General features: G+C 36.0%; 1 protein-coding gene across 7 annotated transcripts in view; it reads left to right on the top strand.

The window, feature by feature from the left end:
• Window positions 1-25662, top strand: part of TRRAP (transformation/transcription domain associated protein) — a 97639-nt gene that overhangs the window by 59686 nt on the left and 12291 nt on the right. For 5 of the 7 annotated variants that reach the window (XM_083800274.1, XM_083800273.1, XM_083800276.1 and 2 more), the window contains 9 exons: window positions 5873-6064; window positions 11099-11327; window positions 11538-11803; window positions 12523-12623; window positions 15426-15627; window positions 16522-16686; window positions 19261-19351; window positions 20423-20622; window positions 21381-21642. In XM_083800274.1, coding sequence (XP_083656400.1) covers window positions 5873-6064; window positions 11099-11327; window positions 11538-11803; window positions 12523-12623; window positions 15426-15627; window positions 16522-16686; window positions 19261-19351; window positions 20423-20622; window positions 21381-21642 — 1708 coding nt within the window. The remainder of the gene's footprint in view (window positions 1-5872; window positions 6065-11098; window positions 11328-11537; window positions 11804-12522; window positions 12624-15425; window positions 15628-16521; window positions 16687-19260; window positions 19352-20422; window positions 20623-21380; window positions 21643-25662) is intronic. The other 2 variants (XM_083800278.1, XM_083800277.1) reach the window with 1 other exon arrangement.

The following is a 25662-nucleotide window of genomic DNA, read 5'->3' as shown; positions in this document are numbered from 1 at the left end:
AAACAGTAAACTCATCGTCAGAAGTTTTCTCTGATGTACCAGCACACAGCTGGGTGTTTTGGCAATTGAGGCATGTCATTTCATAAGACGAACTTGATTCTTTTTTTCTCTCTTTATAAAGCTGTACAATGTAAGAAATTTAGTTGGGGCAGATGAAAGATTTGGTGCATAGTGCTGAGTTATTAAAAAGCTACAAATGCTTGCCACCGAAGTGTGTGCTGGCAGTGATATATGGAGAAACATAGGATGGGACCCTTGCAAGTATATGGTATTAGATAAAACTGAACTCAAAGGTTTATGGGGGATGAGAGGGACATTTTTACATCTTATGCCTTTATGGGAACAAGCGTTCCTTTTATGAAAGGAATAAAATAAGAAAATACTTCAGTCATTGGCTCGTTGTCTGTAGACAATGTAACTGTTTCCAGGTCTAAAAGGGAATAATAAAAAACAAAACAAAACAAAAAAAACATTGCCTCTGTTTTTGTTTGCTTAAGCACCTGAAAGGCAAAGCTGAAGTGTTCTTAACTTCCACTGTCCAAATATAAAACTGCTAAACACAGTTTACTCTGTTCATCTGCACTGCACTTGAGGGGAGATTATGACGTGTGAAAAATGTGAGAGTCAGGGAGTTGTCAACTAAATTTGGTTTACATGTAATACCTTAGTGTTATCTAAGGAATATTTGTAAAGCTATTTCAAAATCCTTGTTAAGAGATTTCAGAATATACACGTGTGGCTCCTGCCTGTCTCTTGCCTTTTTCTTGAACATCTTTCAAATCATTTTTCAGAGATCCAACTGTAGCCATAGTTCGTTAAATGTACGTGCAGCAGATTGTGTGAATCTGTGCGTTAGGATCAGCACTGTGTTCAGTTAAGTGCTATGTGCGTTATGAAAGCTGCTCTTTGCAGTATTGTTTGCCCTTTTTTACCTTTCTTGCCTGAACTGTATTGTTCTGTCTTCTGGAGTCATGGAGTTCTATGTCTGTAGACTTATGGCAAGGGCATTTTTGCAATGCCACAGAGTGATGTGTGGTTTGGTTTGGTTTTGTTTAGTTGGTTGGTTGTTTTTTCTCCCCCTTCTCTATGCTGTTAAATTACTTTGCATGTGAAGAACTTGAAGGTGGCTTCCAGGCATCAGACAGAAAACTTGAACTGGTTTAACTGGAACTGGTCATAATTTCAAATGAAGCTTTACATTCATGCGTTACTTAAATGGAAGCAATGCAACCTGTATGCATCATTAATATGCAGACTTTTAGATATGGCAAAATGTTGCTAGGCGTTTAAAAGAGCAAAAAAATCCCTGAAAAAGCAACACATGAAATCTGAGTTTGTGTCCATTGGTTGGAAAGGCTGATGTACGCTGCAGATTATGCTGCTAATCGTTACTTTAATGAAGAAAAAACTGGGTAAATAGACTATAGAACAGAGATGAAGAAAGTAATTTCCTTTGGTAAAACCCTCAGAGAGGAGGAGGCATTGAATTAAATATTGCAGCATGCATCGTTGAGATTGGCAGTGCAGGAGACAGTTTGAACTGATGGGCAGTGACAGAGATGGGGACTGGATTTGAAGACGACCAGGATTGCAGGAAGAGATGGGTTACTTCTGAGGGAAAAGTAATTTGAATCCACATAAATAGGTTTATAAAACAAATAGAATCGTAATGCATACGCACAAGGTCATACTTAGCTTTTAGATAATTGACTTTCAAATGGGTTCACCAAACTATTTTTTGGTGTATGATATATACCAGAACACACGCAAGTCTTAACAAACAAACAAACAAAAACAATTATATAGACCACTTGTAAGAAAGAGCAGGCTTTTGTGGTGCTGTTTAATTCTACACCCTTTAAAACAAAAGTAAAAAAGAAGCAAAAAAAAAAAAGAAACTAACAAGTATTTTTCTCTCCTCTCAGATCATGACAATTTGTGGTAGGTTTCGTGCTAGAAGTAATTATCGTAATGTTGTGAAGATTTGTTAAAATACACGTTTATGGCAGAGTACTACTTGTTTGATTTTTCCACATTCCATATTCTCCTTATTTCATCTTATGTGGAATCAAAGTATGAGTTGTATTTTTCTTATGTTTCAAAGCTTCCTCAAAGGTTTAATGCATTGATAGCTATATTTTTATAATTTAGTGTCAGGCTTACTGAATCCTAGAGTTATTTGTGTTGGAAGGGACTTTTGGAGGTCTGTTCAGAGAAGGCACAAGTAGATCAGGTTGTCTTCTCTAGTAGAGTTTTACTATCTCCAAGGAGTGAGATGCCACACTCTCTCTGGGCATAGTTTTCATCTGAAGTAGCAGAGATGTGCCCTGCCTGCTATATAGCGTTTAGAAACTAGCACCATAGCTAGCTTTTGTTAGGAACTAAGGAACTTGTGTGTAGCAGGTGAAGTAGTTGTCTTCCTCCTTTGGTAATGGATAAAATACATGGTTTGTGCTTTCCTGCTGTTGACCTTCCTGATTCATTATGAAGTTCATTATTACATTCTGCTTGTGATTCATTTTGCTAAACAACTTGCATTTATAAAACATTTAACCTTTCCTTTGTCCTTTCCTGGGTTTCACTCATGAGCCCGCGTGTTCTGTGCTGTGTGCCTGACGTATGAACGCTCCATAAAGTTCTGCCTGTTACAGGAGAGCTTGAAGGCAGGGGGCACGCTGCATATAGAGGATAACATATCAAAAGATCAAAATCTTCAAGATCCTTTTCTTTCCAAGTGTAATATCTTTTTTTTTTTTTTTTTTCCTGTTAATAAAGTTTAAATGGCTAGGTAAACATGCATAGAATGACCCCTATTTTCTGAGAAGATGCGACAGAAAATACATAGGTAGATGTTTTTCTATCTGAGAGCAAATTTTGAGGAATTCTTCCACATTGTACCCTCTCTTAGGCATCTTTTTCCTGACTGGTTTAAGAACCATCCCATGAGCATCAGCCCATGATTATGGTTCCTGAGGTTGCAATAAAGTATAGGGCTGTGCATCCATCTCGGGCTTCTTGGGACAAGCAACAGACTTCGGTATTCGTGTTGCCAGTAGATTTTTTTGGGATTATTATTATTTTTTTAACTTTGTATGCCAAATCACTGTTTTATAGAAGACTGAAAACTTAAAACAACAACAACAACAACAACAAACAAACAAACAAAAACCCACAACTATTATTTTAAGGAAATACACCTTCTTTTCATAGTAAGTAGAGTTGTTTGTCTTTGATTAGTTAATGTAGAAACGTAAATCAGATGTAGGACTGATTACAGTAGAACAAATTACTGAAAGGTGAGAACACTGCATTAAATCACAAGTAGAAAGGAACTTGCTGATCTTTGTTGCAGTGTAGCTATATACTGTGACATTCCTGGTATTACTCTGCTAAAGATGTCAGAGCTTGGAATAAGGGAGCAAATTGCATATTTAAAATACATTTTTACTGGCAAAGCTCTGGGCAGAGCCTTAGGCAGCGTTTTTTCATGTTGCAGAGACTTAGCCAGGAGAATTAGTCCTGCACTTCATTGGGCTTTATTGTTTCATCATTACTGTTTAAGTTTTGAACCAATACCCAGCAGTTAAAAATATTGCATGTCAAATAGTCAGTTGGCTGTCTACTTTCATAATATTTGCAAAAGTTAAAACATGAAAAATGCTGAGCATCTTTTAATTCCGGTACCTAGCAGGATTAAGTTTCTGTATACAAAATATCCTAATGGCATGCTTCATTCTGACAACTTATTCTTGCATGATAAATATGTCGAATTGTATGTCTCCCTTTCTTCAAAATCAGACTTTTTTTTTTTCAATGTAGTGTTTATTCTTCTATAACAGTGCCTGTTGTCAGAAGGCAAAGCAGGTGTATGCAGTCCGTATGTTTTGCTTTTAAAGGCTACACTGTGAAAACTGAAAAAGTTGTTTAATTAATTAAAGGCAGCGTTGTCTTTTATTAGAACCTAAATTAAGGGTGTCCAACCACTGCAACATTTGAAATTGAATTCTCCCATACTTGTAGTACTGATGGTTCAAATTAAATAGTTGTCTCTAAAGATGTATTTTTATCAATTTTCAGTCCATGTGAAACTAAATCTCTAAGTAACAAGCTGTACTACAGCTACAACAATGATCCAATAGGTCATATTTACATTTCGATTAACTCTTTTGCTCTTTTAAAAAATGGTATGCAACTTTACTGGGTAATTATAGAAGTGATGGTATTTGAGAAACGTTTAAAACCTAAAATAAGAACTATATCGTACAATATATTTTAAGCCTTGAGTTAGAACAGAATGAAATAGATCATGTCAGATAGATTCTGGTTTTGGAAATTGAGTTGAGTATAAGTGACAACCACGAGTAACTGCTGATATGCTCTAGATGCAGTTATATTAAACAAGATATTTTCAGTAATGAGACATTCACTAACTGACTAAAGAGAAGATGTTGCTGAAGCCATAAATGGAGCTTGTTTGGCGCTACTCAGGTTCTTATAAAAGAAGTGTCAGGACACATGTTTGCATAAATATTAGGTTGTGAAAGAATAATTGCTTCTATGCTGCTACACTGGTTACTCCCAATTGTATTGGTATTCTTTAATGCACCTGTTTTTAAAAACTTACTTGGCATACAAGTTTTTTCGATTATATGAAGCTCCATTGTTGATCCATGGGTCAGAAGAGTCAGAAAAGATGGCAGATAGTATCAGTTTTCATAAATCTTTGGGAAACATTTTTAATAATCTACATATTAAAGTTGAGCTATTAAAATACCATGTGGCCTTTGATAGGACCCAAGACTCATTTCCATTTGCTCACATTGCCATTGTGTTTAATGATCCAGCAGATACTGTAATAAAAAAGAGATTATTTTCACTGTGTAAGTGTAAGGTTGCTACCTGGCAGTTTCTCTCTGCTGGCTCAGGCATAAAAGTCAGTTGAGGATAAGCAGAAAAACCAATCGTAATGCTTAAGATACAGTATATCAACATGGAGATAATGTAGAGGAATTTCTGTGTTGCATATCAGGGCGAAAAAAGTTTGATGTGAAGATTAAAAATGAGAAACCAAATGAGTTCTGGATTTAAGGCCTGTGGTGTCGGATAGGGAGCAGTTAAGCATTTAGTTACGTGTATGTTTACTGTAAAATAAGAATTCAGTTGCTAAACAATTGTGCTTTGCTGTTTCTAGTTGCCATATTTCTGTTTTTCCAGGATTTAAAAAAAAATGGTTTAAAATTGTATTTTAATTGTTTTATCACTGCCACCTGACTTTGCACCTGTATTCAGAAATTATTTTGACATAAATGGGAAGGTTACTTGTAGATGATTGAAAAAAAGAAATCAATTGTTTATTCTCATCAATTTAGTAATGTCCTAGAGGAGGCAGTTAGGAAGTATAATGCTGGTGTAATGTGCTGACAGATAGGGACGGGATCCTTTTAAGTGAGAAGTTGACATTACTTGTTCTGGAGCCCCCGGAGCATTTCAGAGGTAGTAGACTATCTGCTGAGAAGCATCTTTTTTCTCTTTACAGGGTGAATTGGTTTGCAGTGAGCTTCATGCTCCTGTTGCAAGACTGCTTTCAGCTTGCTCAGCTGTCTCTGAGCTACTCTACGATCGTCAGAGTAAAAAATACCCTAACAGCAGGCTGTGTGAAGGAACTGCTTGTGCTGAATTTGCAATTTATTTGCTAGCCTACCCTAACGAATAATTATTAGAATGCCTAAGCTCCTCTAATGAGAAATGTTGATATTTTAGTGTGGTATTTTTAAAACAAAAAATAAACCTGTTTAAGAAATCTTTAAAAAATACATCAGAAATGTTGCATTTAAGTATGAATAATCTTTACTGGGCTTTTTTCCATTACCAGGTGGAGCTGAGTTGTCCAAAAGAGATGGCTTGGAAAGTGAACATGTACAGAGGATACTTAGCAATTTGCCATCCTGAAGAGCAGCAGCTTAACTTCATTGAGCGCCTGGTGGAGATGGCGAGTAGTCTGGCTATTCGGGAGTGGAGGCGGCTTCCTCACGTAGTCTCCCATGTTCATACTCCCCTTCTCCAGGTGAGAATTAAGAGTTGTTTGAATCAGTTATTTTCTGGTACCAGGTCTCAGGACTTCTAATAACTGTGAGTATAAAATACTCTGCTGCATAGTACTGATTAGTTCTCCTAATGGCATTTCTTTGTTAAAAATTGTGGAATGTGCATTTTGACTGGGATTCCTTTGAAAGTCTTTATAGTTCACCTGAATTTGTTCTGCTTGTGGTGTATAGAGGTAGCTATTTGAAAACTGACAAATGGCTCAGCCTTCTTTGTGGGCTAATGCTTATGTGCTGCGGTACTTGGAGTTCTTGAACATTCAGTGGGTTTTGAAGTAAGATCCATTTTGAGTAGGTATATTATTACATTATATTACTTGTGGAAATGTTGAAATAACCTCCAAAGTGTTCTTTCAGTTAGTTTGAAAATGTGTTAAATGCAGTATGGAATTTTGTCAATTGTAACCCACTCGCGTAATTTTATTTTATTTTTTTAAATCTAAGCTAAGTGTCAATGCCCTATAAAGGAAAAGCATATTTAGAAATGCTGGTATTGCTGAGCAAGTTCTGAACATCCCTGTGGCTTAAGCATTAGGGTCAAAGAAACAGAAGGTTTAAGGGTCTTGTTAGTGATGGACTTTTCAGATGAAGCTCTGGGCAATGCGAACCTTATTGTTTTTTGTGTTTTTTTTTTTTTGTCAGTTCCATATTATTTTGCTAAATGTTCTGATTTGCCATTCCCCAAGCCGTTTTCTACTGGTAGGGCTGTAAAATGGTTTTGTCTGCTCCTTTTTTATGGCAGGATGAAGCCACCTGAAGATCTTCAGATGACTTGGGTTGGTGTGCCCTCTGAGCTCCTTCAAGGGCACTTGGGTTGGAAAGTTAGAACAGCAGGTTGAGCCTGCTGTGTGGTTCTGTGAGCACATCGGTGTTGAATATAAATGGTAGAAAGAATCACAGAATCGTCTAGGTTGGAAGAGACCTCCAAGATCACCCAGTCCAACTTCTGACCTAACCCTAACAAGTCTTCCACTAAACCATATCACTAAGCTAAAGAAAGCTTTTGTAGCACATAAAGTGCCCAGTTTGGTACATCCATTATTTCTCTTTTTTTTTTAGTGGGTCTTGGGAATATAGCAGATGCCATCAAGAGCATCAGGGAAAGGAATCGTGAGGGAATATAGTCTCCGAATTATGTGATATTTTATTGGACAGGGAGAGACCTGTATACAACTTCTGCTGTAAAGGAGAGTGGATTGTGTTGGTTAAACTAATGTGTACCTCAAAGCTTCATGTGTTGGTCTGCAGCGATATTAGTTGTCTGGCAAGGTCATTTGGCAGTTCTGATCAGTGTTGATTTAAAATCTTGAAGTAAGGTGTGAAGAATTCCCATCCTAAATCATGTTGCTTCACAGTCAGGGAGATCTTGTGCATTGGGCAGAGTGATCGTGGCTCTCCTCAGCTAGTCTGATGCCAGCTGCAGAAAATAAAACATCGTTGGTCTGAGTGGGAGGCCATATTCCAGTAATTCGCCGTGCCAACATCTGGGTGCATGCTTTACAAGTTTGTGCTGATGGAAGAGGTTACTGCTTCCAACTAATTAGCTCATTTTAATTCCAGTATATTACAGAGCACTTATATGAATAGGTCAGCTAGAAGATTTGAGACAGTGGTGACCTTCGTCAAGGGCCTTTTATGAACCAAGAAGGAACAGATTTCATGATTCAGAAGAGCGGGGAGCCCAGTGGCCTTACTTCTTTGGGATTTGAAGGAGATCAGTATGTTTTCTGGACAAAAAAATTGGACAAAGTGAGTGTAAAGTTTTGAGAGGAGCTTAATTCTAAAGTAAGGGCAGAATTCTGGCAATGAAGCAGCAAACTGTCCTGTCCAGAATGAAATGAGGGACAGCTAATTAATTTAGGGTTACAACAACTTCAAAAACAAAACAAACAAAAAATCCCCCAAAACAACAACAAAACCAAACCAACAACAAAAAAAAAGAAAATGCCCAAAGTTGAGTATCATCTAGTAGTTATTGGCTTATTTCTTTAGCAAGCTCATTTAAATAGGGGCGTAAATTTGTAACTTCAGTTTCATACTGTCCTGTAAAATTACTGCAGTATATTGCACATGGTCTTTACCAGCACAAATGTTTAAATAAATTCTTGTGTGCATACTTGAATCGTTTACTTAGAAAGGATGAGTAACTTTCCAGTTGGTTATCCCAGCCCATATTTCAGCCTTCAAATTGTTAAATATTACAAAGCAAAGAATTTTCTCAGCATTTATAGAAATGTATATTGGTTTTAAGGTATTGTACACAAGATACGTCTTTATTTTTGCTTGTGAAAAATCTTTTATTTTTTTCGTGCAATGCTAGCACTTCAGTTTAAAGAACAGATACGCTTAAATTCTCTGTTTTTAGTCTTTCTCTTTGGCATAAATGTTTCTCAGGGAAATGATACACTTAAAAAATTAGGGGAAGACTTGTTTTCTTGTCCTGTCAGGAAGAGCTTGTGAGAACTTGCTGAGACTGTTTCTTTTTTCAGACTTCCAGAAATATTTTTGTGAAGCAGCTGGTACGACTTTGATCACATAGAATATGCAGTTTACTAATTACAAGAGATGAAATAACATGTAAAGCGGTGAAAAATGTATGGCTTGTGTCCTTTCACACATTTCACTGTAACAGAAATGGATAACTTCTTCCCTTTTAAATGTGTGAAATGTCAACACTTATCCTTTTGCTTTCTCTTGGATTTAATTATGTAAGTAATTCACAACTGTAAGAGAACTTCTGAGAGTAGATGTTATTGCCAAGTATAATTGAATGGAAGTAGGTGCCTAAACGCATCTCTAAGAAATGGGATTTGGCTTTGAGTTGCTTTCCGAAGCTTCTTGAAAAGGAACCTAGTGTCTTCCAATTTGGACTGTGCAGCTGTAGCCAGAGCGTGGAAGTGGGGCTGGGGGAGAGTTGTGTTCAGTTTGTCATGCAGTATGTGATTGGGAATAAACATGCCAGTAATTTGTTTGAAGGGCTGATTGTGTCCCTCATTAGGCATCCTGATAAACAAGCATCCGTCAAAGATTAGCTCTCATTACAGTGAAGGAAGCCTTTCATCTCCAAGGGGGAAACTGTGGGATATCTCTGTGCAGTATGATCTGAGATTTGATAATGGGGGATGCATTTCTTGATGGACTGGTGCTCAGAGAACTGTGAATGAACCTTACCCACAGAAGTGCAGAGGATACTACTTTCTAAGTTCTTTTTAATATAGTGGCTTCCATAATTCTGTGGAGGATGAGTAGTTCACCCTGTGTGTCAGGCCTGGTTTGATTCATGAGTGCCTAAATCCACATGATCTAAGCTACCCCACTAAGTTGTACTTGTGGGTAGAGCTTACACAGCATGCGTTTGGATTTTTATAATACATGTTGATGCATCAGACAGAGTGAATGAATATGGAAAAATTCTCCATATTGTGAAGAAGCTGTCAAGAAATAGGTAAGGCATAAATAATTGTACAAGGTTTCATTTGTTTGAGCTGATATACAACTGGAAGACTTCTTGACTAAATTAATTCCTTTTTGATAAGTTTTCACTGATGGTTTTGAGTTTTTTCTCCCATGGATGGGCAATATCTGCAGCATGAAAGGGTTACTATTGCTAAATAAAGCATTTGAATGCTTTCAGATATCAATTCAAATAAGCTTTTAAAATAATCTAATATGTATATATCCCTCATGAAGAAATGATAAATTAGGCAATGACTGACAGAGGTACAAATGCAGCCATGAATTTGCACTGCGGTAATTACTTTTTTTTTTTTAATATCAGATAGTAAGTGATTAAATACCTGTGAGAAAATTAAATTTATGTGATGAATGGGTGTAGGATGAAGGTTAAGCTATTGTGAGAGCTGATACTGAGATGACTGTAGGAAAATATTACTTTGTTTAATTTATTTTGTTTCGAGAGATTTCACTGTGTAAATTTGGATGGCTTTTTTTTTTTTAAGTAGTTATCTTATTTGGTTGATTAACAGTGAATACAACTGTTATCTGCCAGGGAGGTAGCTTAGAGAATACTACATTGGTTTTATTGTACTACAGGTAATTAAATTCCTTTAATGTTTGCAGGCCTCTTCTTCAACTTGTTGAAGTTTAACAAAATGTCTGCTGCCTTTAGTAGGTTTGAGGCTACTGCCACCTCCTGTTTGCTCCTTTCATTAATTTGAGAGTAGTGGATGTTTGTGGAAAAAAAAACATTCTTGATCTAAGTGATTTCTCACAGTTAAGTTTTTTTGGAGATTGTCTTAATAGTTTCAGGAATGCACAGTGTTGCTGCACATTCAAGCTTCTATTAAGAGGTGAGATCATGATTAGGGAATTTATGCTAGTAGGTTCTGTTAAAAGTTTTGTTTTGATTATTTTCTTTTGACCACTACCATTTTGTGAAAGCATTTGCTTTCTAAATTAAAGAAAGAATGAGGGAATTTTGATCTTACTAGCCTAGCATTAAGGAAAGACATGTCACTGCTTCCCCAACTGAAACCTTGGAAGCAAACTCATAGCGTTATAGGAAGAACGCATTAACCATAGGTTGGCGGTGTCTGTTTGCAACCAGGGCATTTAGGTTTTGTCAGAATGAGTTGTTCCTGAAATGAACTTCAGAGGAGGGGAGCCTGAAGTCAATGCAATGACCTCTTGCAAGCGTGTCGGAAGGTACTTTATGTCACATTCATATACTTTATAAAATAATTTGGTTGTTAGATATAGACACCCATTGGTATAAATTCTGTACTGGTGACTCAGTGGCTGAATATGACATTTCTGTTCAGTAAGCGAATTGTTGAGTGAAACTTGCATTGTGATTTATTATTTTTTTCATAATGATTACAATGATTAATGGTCATTTGTGCAAATAATGACCCCAAATGGCATAGTTTTATCTTTACTTGATGATTTAAAAGTGGACTCATCAGAAGGATCTTTTTCTATTGGCTCACTTATTGTACTGTCCTTTAGGATAATTTATGTTGTGTAATGTTTTCCAGGCAGCACAGCAAATAATTGAACTTCAAGAAGCAGCCCAAATAAATGCAGGATTGCAACCGACTAATCTAGGAAGGAACAACAGCTTACATGATATGAAGACTGTTGTAAAGACTTGGAGGAACAGGTTACCTATTGTGTCAGATGATTTATCCCACTGGAGCAGCATTTTCATGTGGAGACAGCATCATTACCAGGGTAAAACTGCCTGGTCCAGCATGCATTCATCATGTAATTTTCCAGACAACACATTGTTTGAAATAAGTTATTTCTATTCTTTTTATTTAAATATGCAATAATTTTCTTGATTTTAACAAGGTTGTTTTTATCCAGTTTCCATTTAAATGTTCCATTAAGTCATAATTTCATATGTATTGTGTAAGATTTTGCTATATGTATGGTTTCATTTATACTGACAAAAGTTTCGTGTTTTGTCTCTAGCCATTGTAACTGCATACGAGAATAGTTCTCAGCATGATCCTAGTTCCAATAATGCTATGTTGGGGGTTCATGCTTCTGCATCAGCAATTATCCAGTATGGAAAGATAGCTCGAAAACAAGGGCTGGTCAACGTAGCTCTGGACATACTGAGTCGCATTCATACAATTCCAACTGTACCCATCGTGGACTGCTTTCAGAAGATTCGCCAGCAAGTTAAATGTTACCTTCAGTTGGCTGGAGTTATGGGCAAAAATGAATGTATGCAGGTATGGTAGCTTTATCTCTGAAGTTGTTACTGAGGATTATAAGGGCCGTCAGATGTATTGATTTAAATAAACTGCCTGTGTACAGAACAGTGCCAGAATTTTGTTGTTCAGGTTTTATCATGTCTAGTGTTAAGTAACATTGTTAGTCAAAGGCAGTTATTGTCCTTTTTGAACTGAATACTGTGAGAATTTTAAAAATTAACCAAATAAAAACTAAAGTGGAAGTACGTAGTTTGAAATCTTCAAAGTCCTTTCCATTTGTTTATTTTGTAAAATACATGAATTGCAAAAGGACAGCACAGTTGTACCACTGACTGAAGTACTAAATCAAAGTTTTTGAGTGACTTATTCGTGAGTGAAGGGTGCTGGCATATGAAGTGAAAATGAGTTGGAAGGGAAGGAGAAAAAACATGATCGTAGGCAGAAAACCCTGATATATGATTATAAGGTCAGCAAACTTCAAGGTGGCAGTGGTAACCCATCGCCTGAATGTTGTCCATAGTATCTAACAGTTTTGCATAGAACATTAAGAACTTAGAATTGTTGTTAGTCTAGATTTTTTTAAAACTAAAAATACTGAAAATTCGTAGTATTTATTTTTCATTTATCTTCTATTGAAATTTCAAGAGGATGTTTTGACTTTTTTTTTTTACCAGTATATTCATTTTTATTAAAACTTCAGTTTTAGAAAGTTTTTTTCACTAAGACTCATTTAACAGGGTCTTGAAGTTATTGAATCAACTAATCTGAAGTACTTCACCAAGGAGATGACTGCTGAGTTCTATGCATTGAAGGGAATGTTCTTGGCACAGATAAACAAGTAAGTATATTGGCTGGAACAGGCATTAACACACATCTGAGAGAAATGCAGCTGAAGTATTTCAACACAGTATTTGAGCAGGAAAGTTGTTCCGTATGTTTATACCAGCCGAAAATTTGGCACAGCTGTATAAGAAAGTAAAAGTATGTGACAGTTCCTTTTTGGTTTGAAGATGCAATGATTGGTAATATTTCTGAGTATTGTAGGAAAAATTTAGTGAAAGCAGACATTACATCAGTTTTTTTTAGAGATGTGCAGAAGGAAGAGACAGGGAGAAGACTTCTGGCCAAAGCTTTGCAGTGTAAGATACTTTTTGCCTGTTTCTGTCACTAGGTAGACAAACTTGACGTCTAACTGATGTCTTAATCTAACAAACCGATGTATTAGTGTAGTTGACAAAAGGAGACTTTAATTACATTCTCAAAGTAAGTGCCACATATAAAACCAAGGAAAAAATCTTACTCAGTCTGCAAGCTTAGAGGCTACCTAAACAAAGCTAGCCTACATCTTTGTTTCTCTTCATTTCTATTTCAATGCTCATTGTATGTGTCCTATTAGCAGCTGCAACTGATCAAGGGATAGGAAAATGTGTGATGGCATAGTTCAGAGTCTGTAGAAAAATCTGCTGTATCGTGCAATATGGAAATGCAACAAAAACTGCAATTCAAATAATTGAATTGAAAAAATGAATGTGGTATGTGTTGGAGACAGCTTGCATTACAGCAATTAAACACCCAGGTCTAGGTCTTGCTTTCAAACTAACAGCTTTCTAGTATTTTTGCTTTATGCTGATAGGCACCTTGCTACTTTTAGGAAGATCTCTCTCTAATTTAGTAAACAGGCATTTCAGCAGTCAAATTTTATTGAGTGGTTACAGAAAAAACAACCTTCAGATTTTAGCAGCTTTTTGTATGTATAGTATTTCATGGCAGTACTGCTAGATGTTAAGTATTAGGTGGAATAATTCCTTTACCGCTACATTGTGGACACTTAAAAAATGAAATCCATCAGTTTTTAAGTTGTACACTGCAACCACATGTAGCAATTTAAGTCAGGAAATGATGAATATCTTCTGTGGATGCAAGAGATAATTTTAAATAGGCAGAATGCACTTACTTTAATGGACAGTGCAATGGGCTTCCTTATGGCCATAAACGAGCTTAGTTTCAGTTGAGGTGTAAAGAGAAGAAAATCTCCCTCTCCCCAAACCCCATTTTTTAAATTTTATTTTAGTAAATTTATGCAGTTAGGGTAAAAGACGTATAAAAATGTATTTATACATTTCTTCAGGATAGATTGGAGTCTGTTTAAAACATGATTCTGATTTACTTACAATTTCTTAATCTTGCAAATAAACAAATATACAGGCATTTTCAAGCACCGCACGTGGTTAAGATGTTAGGAAGGTTACAGTTAGGAAGAATGGCCAAGTGTTGAACCTGAGAATTTGTGGCTACTGATCGCCTGTGTGTCAACTAAACTGGAAGGTAAAGGTCACCTCTGGTGTTGCATCTCTTCTGTGCTGCCCATTTGATGAGGAAGGTGATAGAAACCATTTTTAAAATCATCTCAGATGTCAAGAATGATGGATAGTAGAGAGGGAGAAAAGAAAATCTACTGAAAAGTCCTGTTTTTACAAAGGGGAAGTAGTAATAAAAAGTCATTTATCAGGCTGCTTCTGTGGTACTGTGCTTCAAAACTTCAACCTAAGATGCAGAAAGCATCTGAAAAAAAAATTTGTATAACATAGAAACAAATATGTATTTTGGCTGACAGTTACTTCTTATTTCATCTCAATAGCTAATCATCTTAATTTATCACTGTAATCCTACGTTTTATCACTGTAACCCTACAAGCTAATATTTTTTTTATAAAAAAACCTTATCTTTTAAAAAACTTTACGGTTTTTAAAAGTGAGACAAACAAGCATTACTTTTGTATTGTTTCTTGTAATGCTTATTCTGTAAGTGAGATGTGGAGCACTTTTCTTTAATAAGGAATATTGGAATACTTTAAAAGTTTCTTTGTTTCTGTTATGTGTATTTGAGTTTTCTCATCCTTTAGCCTTATGCCTGAAATATTACATAGCTTTGAGGGACTGTATGTATATTGGGATGAATCATACCAAATCTTGAACTGGGAGCATGTGAGGAAACCTAGAGAAGACTTCACAATTATCAAACCAATAATCCTTTTTTTTTCCTGAATCCAAGGCCTGTACTATTAGTCTTCATATTTCTTCACTTTTCATGTTGAAAAATGGATTTTTTTTTAGCAGTGGGGGTGAGAATTTCCAGATAACTTTTTCCAGATAACATCAATTGTGAAGTTTTAATGACTTGGGTGGGAGAACACTTAAGGTGTATTCCACCAAAAAATAGCTAATATGATATCTTCACAATTTTACTTTCTCTTTTTTTTTTCCCCCTCAGTAGAGAAGTATTTTTAGTGTATTTACTTCTGCTCTTCTTGTGTTACCATTTTTTCTTTGTTTTCTCCTCGAACCTTACTCTAGTGCTCAGGTTGCAAGTGCAGTCCGCTTGAAGTTTTTCAGAGTTTCAGGGAGTATTTGGGAATCTTAAGCATTTGCATAATTGGCTCCATTATGAACTGTTTACTTTCACAGCTCATGAAATTAAGGAAAGCTAAGAGAAAGTAATCATAAGACCTTACTAGAGAACTTAGTGGAAAAATATTATTGGGTGTTGAAGTAATTGAATACCCTGTCAGAGGTGTGAATCTTACATGATTCAGTGACTTTTTGTTAGTATAAAGCTCATATTCATTCTTGTCACAATGCAGGTCTGAAGAAGCAAACAAAGCTTTTTCTGCAGCTGTGCAGATGCATGATGTTCTAGTGAAAGCATGGGCGATGTGGGGTGACTACCTGGAGAATATCTTTGTGAAAGAACGTCAGCTTCATCTGGGTGTGTCTGCTATTACTTGCTATCTGCATGCATGTCGTCATCAGAATGAGAGCAAATCAAGAAAATACTTAGCGAAGGTAAGATGGAGATGTTTAAAAAAGGATTGGAGCACCACTTCTTCAGAAAAAGCTGGAATTATGTTCACATGCCCAAGTTCGTGTAATTAGAGGAATTTCATTTACTAATTGAAAGCTTTAATTTAGGCTGAAACTGTGCATACAGTTTCTGTACTGTCATTGCATGCAAGTCATCATGGCTTTCTCTACTTCATTAATTGTTTGGTTTTTTTTTTTGGTCAGGGATAGGAACTGTGGATTACTACTGCTGTAGTGACTGTAGTGTCAGCTGTAATTAGTTTAATCTTTATTCTCCCAAGCAATCTTCTGCAAAAATACTGTTTCATTTTCTGAAATTTCTTGTACTGCTTTTTTCTTTTTAGTTCATTAACCAAACACAATTACTACATTTGTGCCCTCCTGCTAAGTGTTTGTCGTCGAGTCCACAAATATAACTTTAGTTATTTGTGAGTGCTTAAGATGTACAGTCAGTGCTTAATATAGCTTTATTTAAATATGGTTGTAGAAAAAGTATCTTTAGGGTTCGTCAGTTAAAATAATTTAAGAAAAAAAAAACAGCACAAAGGAATATTCAAGTTCTTGCATCAAAATTAACTTATCTGAATAGTGTACTTACAGGTTCTGTAAACGTGTTTCAGTTCCCCATCCCCCAACCCATCCTTCCCTGTAAATACACTTGCATTTATTTTTTACATACTCTTAATCTCACTTCTGGAGGGAAAAAAAGGCCTTGACCAGTTATAATGAATCGAAGTTCTTGCATCTGAATAGGCCTTGACACTTAAAAGGACTCCAGTGTCATATTAATAAGTATCTGTTTGTTTTCTGCACAATCCAATTGACATGTCTTGAACTTATTTAAGCCCTGAGATGGCTCTTGAAACTCTGTTTCAGGTTCTTTGGCTGCTGAGTTTTGATGATGATAAGAACACACTAGCAGATGCAGTGGACAAGTACTGTATTGGTGTTCCACCCATTCAGTGGTTGGCCTGGATTCCACAGCTGTTGACATGCTTGGTTGGCTCAGAGGGCAAACTTCTTCTGAACCTCATTAGTCAGGTAGGTACAGAAGATGAACACTAATTCTTTATTGTCTGTAATCTTTACTTTCAAGATGAGATGTATAAGAATTTTTAAAAACAAGAAAGCTTTAAAAATAGTGTTGTTTGCAACTGTTGATTATTTAATAAATGCGAATTACTCTTTATACGCAGAGTATTTTTAAGTTCAAAGAGGGTTACTTAATGAGACTAAACCTTATGAAAGTGTATGCCATATGTGCGTAACACATTTTAGCTTTCCCTCTGCATTCTGTATTACACTTTTGTGAACACTAGTACACATCTAGGGGAACGTATAGTTAAATGGTCTTAACACAGGAGTAGGGCTGAAGAATTGTTGGCTCTAGTGACTAAAGGGCAGACATTTTAGTGCTTTGGTTTTTTATTAGACTTGATTGAAAAGTCAAGGCTCTGTCACAGTCAGAAATCTCTACAGGGGCTCTGTAAATTTTTATTGAAAATTTAGTATGTCAAATGATTAGAAAAATAAGGATAAGGTTTAGGGAGTCAGGTGAGGAATCTGACTTCCTGGATTTGTACCTCTGAAATGACAAATGAGCTTTGATCTTGCTTCAGGATTTTAAGATTTTACTGCCTACTACCATCTGTTCTGAAGCAGAATCAGAAGAACAGAACATGTACCTGTATCTCAGCATAAAATTGATTTACAGCATGTCTTTAGACTCAGGGATAATATGTGACATCTTTCCATTGATGCATTTTTAGATGCTGTTTTGGTATTGCTTAGTGTGAACAGGGTTCAAACATCCTGTTCTCAGAGATGTTAACTGTTCATGGTCTAGCTTAAGCTCTGTTTTAGGGTTCATAGAACCTGAAAATATTTTTGATGTTTGTTCATTCAGGTTATGGTAAAACAGTTGTGAGGTCCTGTTAACATACAGCTGGACCTAGGAAGCTCTTGCAATTGCTTTGTGCATTGAGGCCTGCGTACATAACTGTAGTGTGCATGTGTATGCATGTGTTTCTCCCTCCCTCTCCATTAAATTAAGGTGAAACTTTGAAGAAGCCATACACCCAAATAGCTTAAGAAAGCAAAGTTCCTAAGGCAAGATTTCTGACACACATGGCTTGGCATTTTCTTTTAACACTAGTGCTTAGCTGTGTTCTGACAGCAGGCAGATAAAACTTATTTCAAGGAGTTGTAGAGACTCTTTTTTTGGTAAGATCTTAGAACCATAGAATCATAGAATGTCCTGAGTTGGAAAAGGCCCACAAGGACTGTCATGTCTAACTCCTGGCTCTACACAGAGACCATCCAAAAATCAGCCAGCAATGCTGTGCCTGAAGCACCCCAGGATACGGTTGCCCCTTTTGGCTGCCAGGGCACACTGCTGGCTCATTTTTAACTTGGTGTCAACCAGAACCCCCCGATCCCTTTCCTTGGGGCTGCTCTCCAGCCTTCTATCCTGCAGTCTATGTATACAGCTGGTGTTGCCCTGTCTCAGGTGCAGAATCTGTCACTTGCTCATACTGAACTTCATGCGGTTGCTGATTGTCCAGCCTTCTAGTTTGTCAAGATCCCTCTGCGTATCCTGTATATACATTTCAGAAACGAGTGGCTACTCAGAAGTCCTACTATAGGTGGAGCTTAGGTTCATAAATATCACAGATATTTGTGTTTATCTTGCTTTTAAACTTTGGGTTCATAGAAGGAATATAAAATAAAAAAATATTTCTGTGTTACTAATTAAAAACTGTAAGTTTGCTGAAATGCTAGATCCTGAACTTTACAGTTCTTGTAAAAAAGTATTCTTGGAAGACAGCATGAGGCATATGTGTGTCAGGTTAGTAATCTGTCATAAATAACGCTTTACTGAACAGTTAAATGCCATTGCAAAACTTCTACCACTTGTCGTACCCATTTGGGTGAAAGAAAAATGCATGATTTAATGAGATTGTGGCTGGAGAAGCCTCTAATAACGTCTTAAGATGTGCTGTATTGCAGGTAGTACCTAGATATGTAATTTCTTTCCTTTATTAGGTACAGAGATTTATTAATTTTAAAGGGGATGCTGAATGTTAGTATCTCTTTAGCCTCCCCCCCCCCCCCCCCCCAATGGAAGCTAAAATCTTTTTTTGGTGAAATTGGTATCCCCTTACATTAAGTGCTGCAATTAGGTGCAGTAAAGTTACTCTCTAATGGGCCTTCTTATCATTTGCTGTGGGGCTCGCTGGGAATTGTGGCCTAATTTAAAGACTAACCGGTGTCATTATGTCTGTTTTTCTTCCATTATGTACATGAGTAAGATCTCTGAGCTGGCCCAGGTACTCTGGCATTATGCTATTTTCAGATTTATTAGGCAATACGATCTAGAAGTGCTAATTAGGTAATGTTGTAACAGTGTGTGGAGGGAGTCACCATTTCATCCCCTTTGGTTTTCTGTTACTGAAATGATCTTTAATTTTCTAGTTTTCTGTAAGCTGTTATTTAAAACAAGGAGCTGATTATTACTGAATTGCACTCATTTACAAAGATAATCTGTGTCTGTTGATCTGATGTGTAGTTAATTTTCCTTAACTGAGGAACATGTATATGTACATCTCCAAATAGGTGGGAAGAGTCTATCCCCAGGCTGTTTACTTCCCTATAAGGACCCTCTATTTGACCTTGAAGATAGAACAAAGAGAGCGCTACAAAAGTGGTGAGCTTGATACTCATAAAAGTGTTTGGTTCCTTTGTAACTTAGTCATTATTTTGAGTTTCATCTAAATTTGCTGGGTCTTCACAGATTCTATAGGAAACATAGCAACTTCAAAAGGCCAAGGGAAAAATTCCTTGTAAACTACTTCGTTTACGTTCATTTCTGTGAAGTGAAGTCTACAGATGACTTGAGCCGTCTTGAATGACATACTCACCAAGAAGAGTTTCATCTGGATTATTATGTCAATTAACTATTCGTAGTCACGCATTCTTTAATGGATTATTATCATTAAAAACAGCTAACCAAGTAGAAAATTCTTGGATTTCAAATACCAAAGAACTCTTTGGGTGCTTCTTTGGAGGAGGAGGAGGCACTCGCATACTATAATACTTCACTGTGTTCATATCAAGCAACAGAGGTTTCTGTTCCAAAATCTTGATATTACCACATACACATGTAGTGATAGCTGATAAAATATTTTCCTCTCGGTTCTGCCACAAGCTGCTATTCTGTTGGTGGGTTAAGTGAGGTGTTTGTTTGCTGAAAGCTGATGTTGTTCAAAGTAGTGGGTCATCATCTGATAAACCAAAACTCAGTGCTTAATCACTGTCCAATGGAGTTGTAACCCAAGAGATCAGTTTTACTAGAAGATAGCACTCTACAGCAATATCCATGGTGTTGGCATCAGCTATGTTTATTCCTGCAGTTGTATGAGAGATTGCACCAAAAAAAAGGAAGGGGGCCAAAATGAACATTATTTAAATAATTTGATTCTATCTGAAACGATGTCAGTTACTTCAAGAGCTTGTGTTGGTAGAGTAAAACCTAGGGCTGTGCGATTTTGAAAAGTATTTACGTTGCTGTTACTTTGAGAAGCCTGTACCAGTGAACAGCACTTGGAGTAGTGTTTTCTTTCTAAAAACCACATTTTCTGATGTTTAGTAGGTAATACATGATTAATACTTAAAGTAAATCTGAAGTAAATTCTTGAAACAATTTATTTAATGCAGGCATGTATAAAGCTTATCAAGTTTTAGATTTCTGTTTTGATTTTTCTTTTCCGCTTTACAGATTCTGGCCAACAACAGCCAAGTTCAGTTGGAAATCAGTCCCACTCTGCCTCAGATCCCGGGCCAATCAGAGCCACTGCACCAATGTGGCGATGCAGTCGAATTATGCATATGCAGCGAGAATTACACCCAACACTGTTGTCTTCTCTGGAAGGCATTGTAGATCAGATGGTCTGGTTCAGAGAGAATTGGCACGAAGAGGTATTTGGCTTTTATATAGCTTCATATGTATGTATCATCTAAGAAAAACTTAGCTGCAAAATATTTCTCCAGAATGATTTCTGAACACTAAAACATAGCTATTTTCTTTGATTAGTAAACTGATGTATTTCTGACTGTTCTGATAGGAGTTTTAAGGAGCTAGTTGTACCTGGAAGAAATACAAAAATTTCCCCAAATTATCAATTTGATGAATGCTTCTAACTTTAGAATTTAAGCTGTTGCTTGTACTAACTGAAAATTTATATTCTTATTCTAAGTTTCACGGATACCAGTTTTCTTCTTGATCCGGTGGTCTGTGACAGGTGGTGATTATTGTCCAAGTTTGAATTAAAGAGCAGGTGGACGTGCTACTCCACTTCTGTTAATTGCCTCTCAAAGTGCTGTAGACTGTTCTGTTCCATCTACCTAGCAGAGACTTAATACTGTTTCCTCATACCACATTATTTTCTAATATATCACAAAATATGAATCAAAACTTTTCTGCTTTTAAAAGAGCAAGGAATGCTTTGTGGTACAGTGTTTTGACTGATCGGTTTGCTCATTTGCAGTGCTAGTAAGAATCCGTGCTGTCATTCAGATTGACCCTCTGATACAATTTGAGAATACAGTTTTAAATAAATGCTTCTCAGAGAATAGCTTCATTATATAAAACACAGTAAGGGAATAAATACTTGGTGTCAAATCAGAAGGCCTGATCTTCCTGACTTTGTCTTTATTTTTTATTTTTTAATCCTTAGGTCCTTAGACAACTGCAGCAGGGCTTGGCAAAGTGCTATTCTGTTGCCTTTGAGAAAAGTGGAGCTGTTTCGGATGCCAAAATCACTCCTCATACACTAAACTTTGTCAAGAAGTTAGTCAGCACTTTTGGAGTAGGTCTTGAGAATGTGTCGAATGTGTCCACCATGTTTTCCAGTGCAGCCTCAGAGTCACTTGCTAGGAGAGCACAGGCAACAGCTCAAGATCCTGTGTTCCAGAAGCTAAAAGGACAATTTACAACAGGTAATGGTTTTTATTTTTATTTTTTTATTATTTTATCTCCAGGGAAATCTCCCTCACAAAGTTCAGCTGTGAAAGCATTAAAGCATTCTGGTTTTTTTTTAATATTATTATTATTAAAGTATTTTCTTGAGATAGAATATAGAAAACAGCACCTTTCTGTCATTCAACATAACGTGGGATAGTTTGTCAATCTGTGGAGCAATAAAGATGATACAAATTAAGCCAGACCACAACATAGGGAATGAGGTTTTTGTTACATTTTTATTACCTAGAACTGTGGTGAAGTATGTATTTAAGGATTAATCAGATTGCAAAAATATTACAATTAGAAGTAATCTGAGCAGAACTACCTGCTTTAGATGAGGACAGTGATGTCTATTTTATGGTGAATGCCAGAATTTAATATTATCACTCCAGAACTCCAAATTCACAATATTGTGTAAAGTCTTTCAAAACAGCTGACTTACTCAAAACAGTGTTTTGAATAACTAGATTATGAAAAAAAATATAAAAATTCACATAATTGGTAGGTAAATTGAATCAATAAATTTCATTAGCTCTAATAAAAAAGGCATTTCGGAGAATTAGCTTTTTTGCTTCATTTGGTTTCTGTTTATCAGTGGTGTTACATGTTTGATCTTGATTTAAAATTCTAAGAAATGCATGTGCACAGTAGAGCGTGGTTTTGATATATTTATTGAAAAGTGTTAAGGCCATGCGGCTATATATGACAGAACTTGACAGTGATTGGCATCAGTGTTGTGGATTACCAGGATTTGGGGATTTGCATAAATTCCTGTCTAAAATACATTAGTTTATCCTTAAAGATAATGGTAGAATTAGATAAAAATGAATATTAATTTTTTTCTGAACAGAATTCAAAGTCATTAGTTATTCATAACTGAAAGGATAGAGTTTCTATAAAGACCTGTTTTCATATTTTTCTGAATCCACTTTTATTTATATTATTCTAAATCTGACTTAGATGATTTTGGCATGAGTTAAAACTCCATGATCTTAGCTTTTATAGTTATTTAAAAATCACGCCCTTTCTGCATTAAATCATTTCCTCTGCAAATGTGAATCTTGCACTGACAAGTTATTCTTTTTAGAATTCTACGTTACATAAAGCCGCCTAAACAAAAAATTATTTGAGGTCTATGTAGCTACTGAGCATTTACGGAGTTTGACAAGTAGACTTGCAGTATTTTTTCAAGCGTTTCACTGATAATGTTGTGAAAGTAAGTGAACTGATGGGAATCTTGTGAAAGTAACTCGGTTGTAGATATGACCTACATATCTTGTTCGCATGATGCATTACATGATGTCCTTTTTGAGGCACAACACTTGCATGACAGCAGATAATGAAAGTCCTGAGCCATATGATTAAATTTTTAATGGATGAAGGCTACTGGGAAGGGAACTGGAAGTAGGAACATTTTGTGTGTCGTTGACTGAAGCTTACAGGGAAACAAAATACATTAAATGCAAGTTTGGACTTGTTTTTCATTGTTAATAATGGCTTCTGTGTCTCTACATTGCAATAATAGTCTAGTCACATTTTCATTGCTATACATGTTGTTGGTATTCTAAGTTTTTGTTCAGCTTAGAGTTATTTTTGGTCTGTTCTAGTTTCTCTTAATTTATTTCCTTCAAGATATGAGTGTTAGGGAGATCTGGGGTTTCAGAAGTTCAAAACAAAAACTGGATATGCCAATAGGCTCAAGTCTGCAAAATCTAAAGTAATAGTTCAGAACACTTCTAGAGAAACCCTTAAAAATGTTTAATTGTAATTCAGTTACATTTTGAGTTAAAAAAAAAAAAAATTAATGTGTAGGATTTTCAGTTTTTTATATGTGGTTATATGTTGGTTTTGCTCGTTTTTATCATATATAAATAGCATTTAAGGTTTCCAGGTGTGCTACCAAAACACTGCTTTTTTTGAAGAATTGTATTGAACAAACTATAAAGCAATGAAGAATGTAGGCCTGAACATAAAAATCATGTAACATCATCAAATACAAAGTGTTTCTTAGAAAGCTTCAGTAAAATAATAAGTAATTTCTTACAGTATTTTTTTTGAAGATTTCACATTTTATTTTTCAAGTATAATTAAACATAGATTTCTACAGGATTAAAATATTTATTTTGCTTAATGCTGGGTTTGATTTTATTTTAATCTATTAAATTAATTTGTTTAAATCATAAGTGAAGTGTGGGAGATGAAACATGAAACTAAACTGATCAATATACTTATGCATTTTTATAATTAATTCATTATGAGGAAAATTAAAATAAGTTTTTGATTAGTTTTGCAATAACAGTAAAAAGTGAACAACTAAATGAACAGGAATAATTACACTACTGAACTAAAGGCTGTTCTAACATTGAGAAACCATTAGGAAATCATGCCTGCCGTGTCTGTTTTTTATACTAGGACTCTGCCATGTGTGTGTTTCTGACTCGTAACACCAGTTGTGTTTAGATGATGGACAAATCATTATGGTGGTTGCCCTCTATTTTAGAAGTATCCAAGCTGAGAAGCTGTCTAGGAGTAAATTGCTTTCTTTGGTTATTTCAAAATAACAGCTTTGAAAATATAGCTAACAGCTATGTTTTATAGACACTTTCAACAATGTGTGGTTGCATAACCTCTTCCGCTACTATCCGAGTTGCATCTTGACTCCTGTTGGGAGTCGTTAGGGACTCTCACCATTTCCTAGACTTCGAAGATTTTGTCTGCATCCAGCTGGACCACTGGAGTTCTCATAGGTCATCTTTTTCCATCCAAACATTATATATTGTAAAGCCAAATTTTACTTTGGATTTTTTTTTTTCCTGGAACTTGAAATACTTAGTCCTTTGAGCATCTGTTCTTTGTTCCTTCCATCCTTTTCAGCTAAACCTTTGACATCAAAGAACAGACAGATACTGAAAAATGCACCCTTTGAGAGTACACTCAGCAGCGAAAGGAGGGGAGAAACTGCCTCAATTGTTCTTTTGAGGGCAGATGATAGTTTTGAGTTTGGATCTCTGCTTCTTTCTGCACTCTTCTCTCCATTCAAGCTGAACACAAAGGGAAAATTCCAAAACACACCCTTAAAGGGCAAGATAACTTTCTTGACAGTTCTGGCACCCAGCATAATGAATTCTCTGCCATGAATGGAAGTTCTGTAATCAGAAAGAAGCTTCTTGAAGTCGTTTTCTCTCTGAAATGTGGGGAGAGGGAAGGGGTAAGGGCACTGTTTATTATTTTTCATCTTTTTAAGGTTTTTTTGGTTGTCCCTTGTCCTTTGTCCCCTTCTCAAGAGAAAGCCTAGCATCACTCAGGTATCTGTTTCTTTACTTCTGTTCTCATTTGTAGGCAACAGAAAATTCAGGTCAACAGATTGGAGTTAGCATTATATTTGATTTGGTCATGTCTATGTAGTCTTGGTTTGATGGTGCTGATTGATAAATCAGAAGTCCTACTTCCTATTTCTTAACTGTCATGGAGATTTTTCACATATTTTAGTGCTCTCCAAAAGTTCTTACGAGCTTAAAAAGAACCTTTTGGAAAGCACAAAGCAATTTCATATCTGAATAATAGCTTCAAGAGCAAGACAGCTCTTGTCTTGGAGAATGGTTGGATCTGCTTCAGTACAAGAGATTTGAACTCCTCTCTGAAATTAAACTTACATTTCAGTTCTAAGTGGCATTTTACATGATGGGTGTCCTGCCTCTTCAGTTGAAGATCCTTGCGTTTTGAACTTGAGCAGAATCAGATGATGTCTATAGCAGAATAATCTTTCAAATCTTGCAAATGAGCTATTACTGGTTCTAAAAGCATTAATTACTAGTTGCTTTTAACTGATAAGAACTATTTCATGCCAGTGTAGGAGAAGGGCTTTTAAAATAAATAGGTAGAGAATTAAAATAACATTTAATCTTTTTATTATTTATTTTTGTATTTTTTAGTTTTTTAAAATGGTTCTTGCGATGCTGTGTTTTGTAGGTCAGGAGTTCTGGGGGTACAGAAGG

Source organism: Anser anser (assembly GCF_964211835.1).
Source record: "Anser anser genome assembly, chromosome: 15".
Taxonomy (NCBI): Eukaryota; Metazoa; Chordata; class Aves; order Anseriformes; family Anatidae; genus Anser; species Anser anser.
The sequence above is the reverse complement of the archived record's forward strand: the minus strand, read 5'-3'. Positions and strand labels throughout refer to the sequence as shown.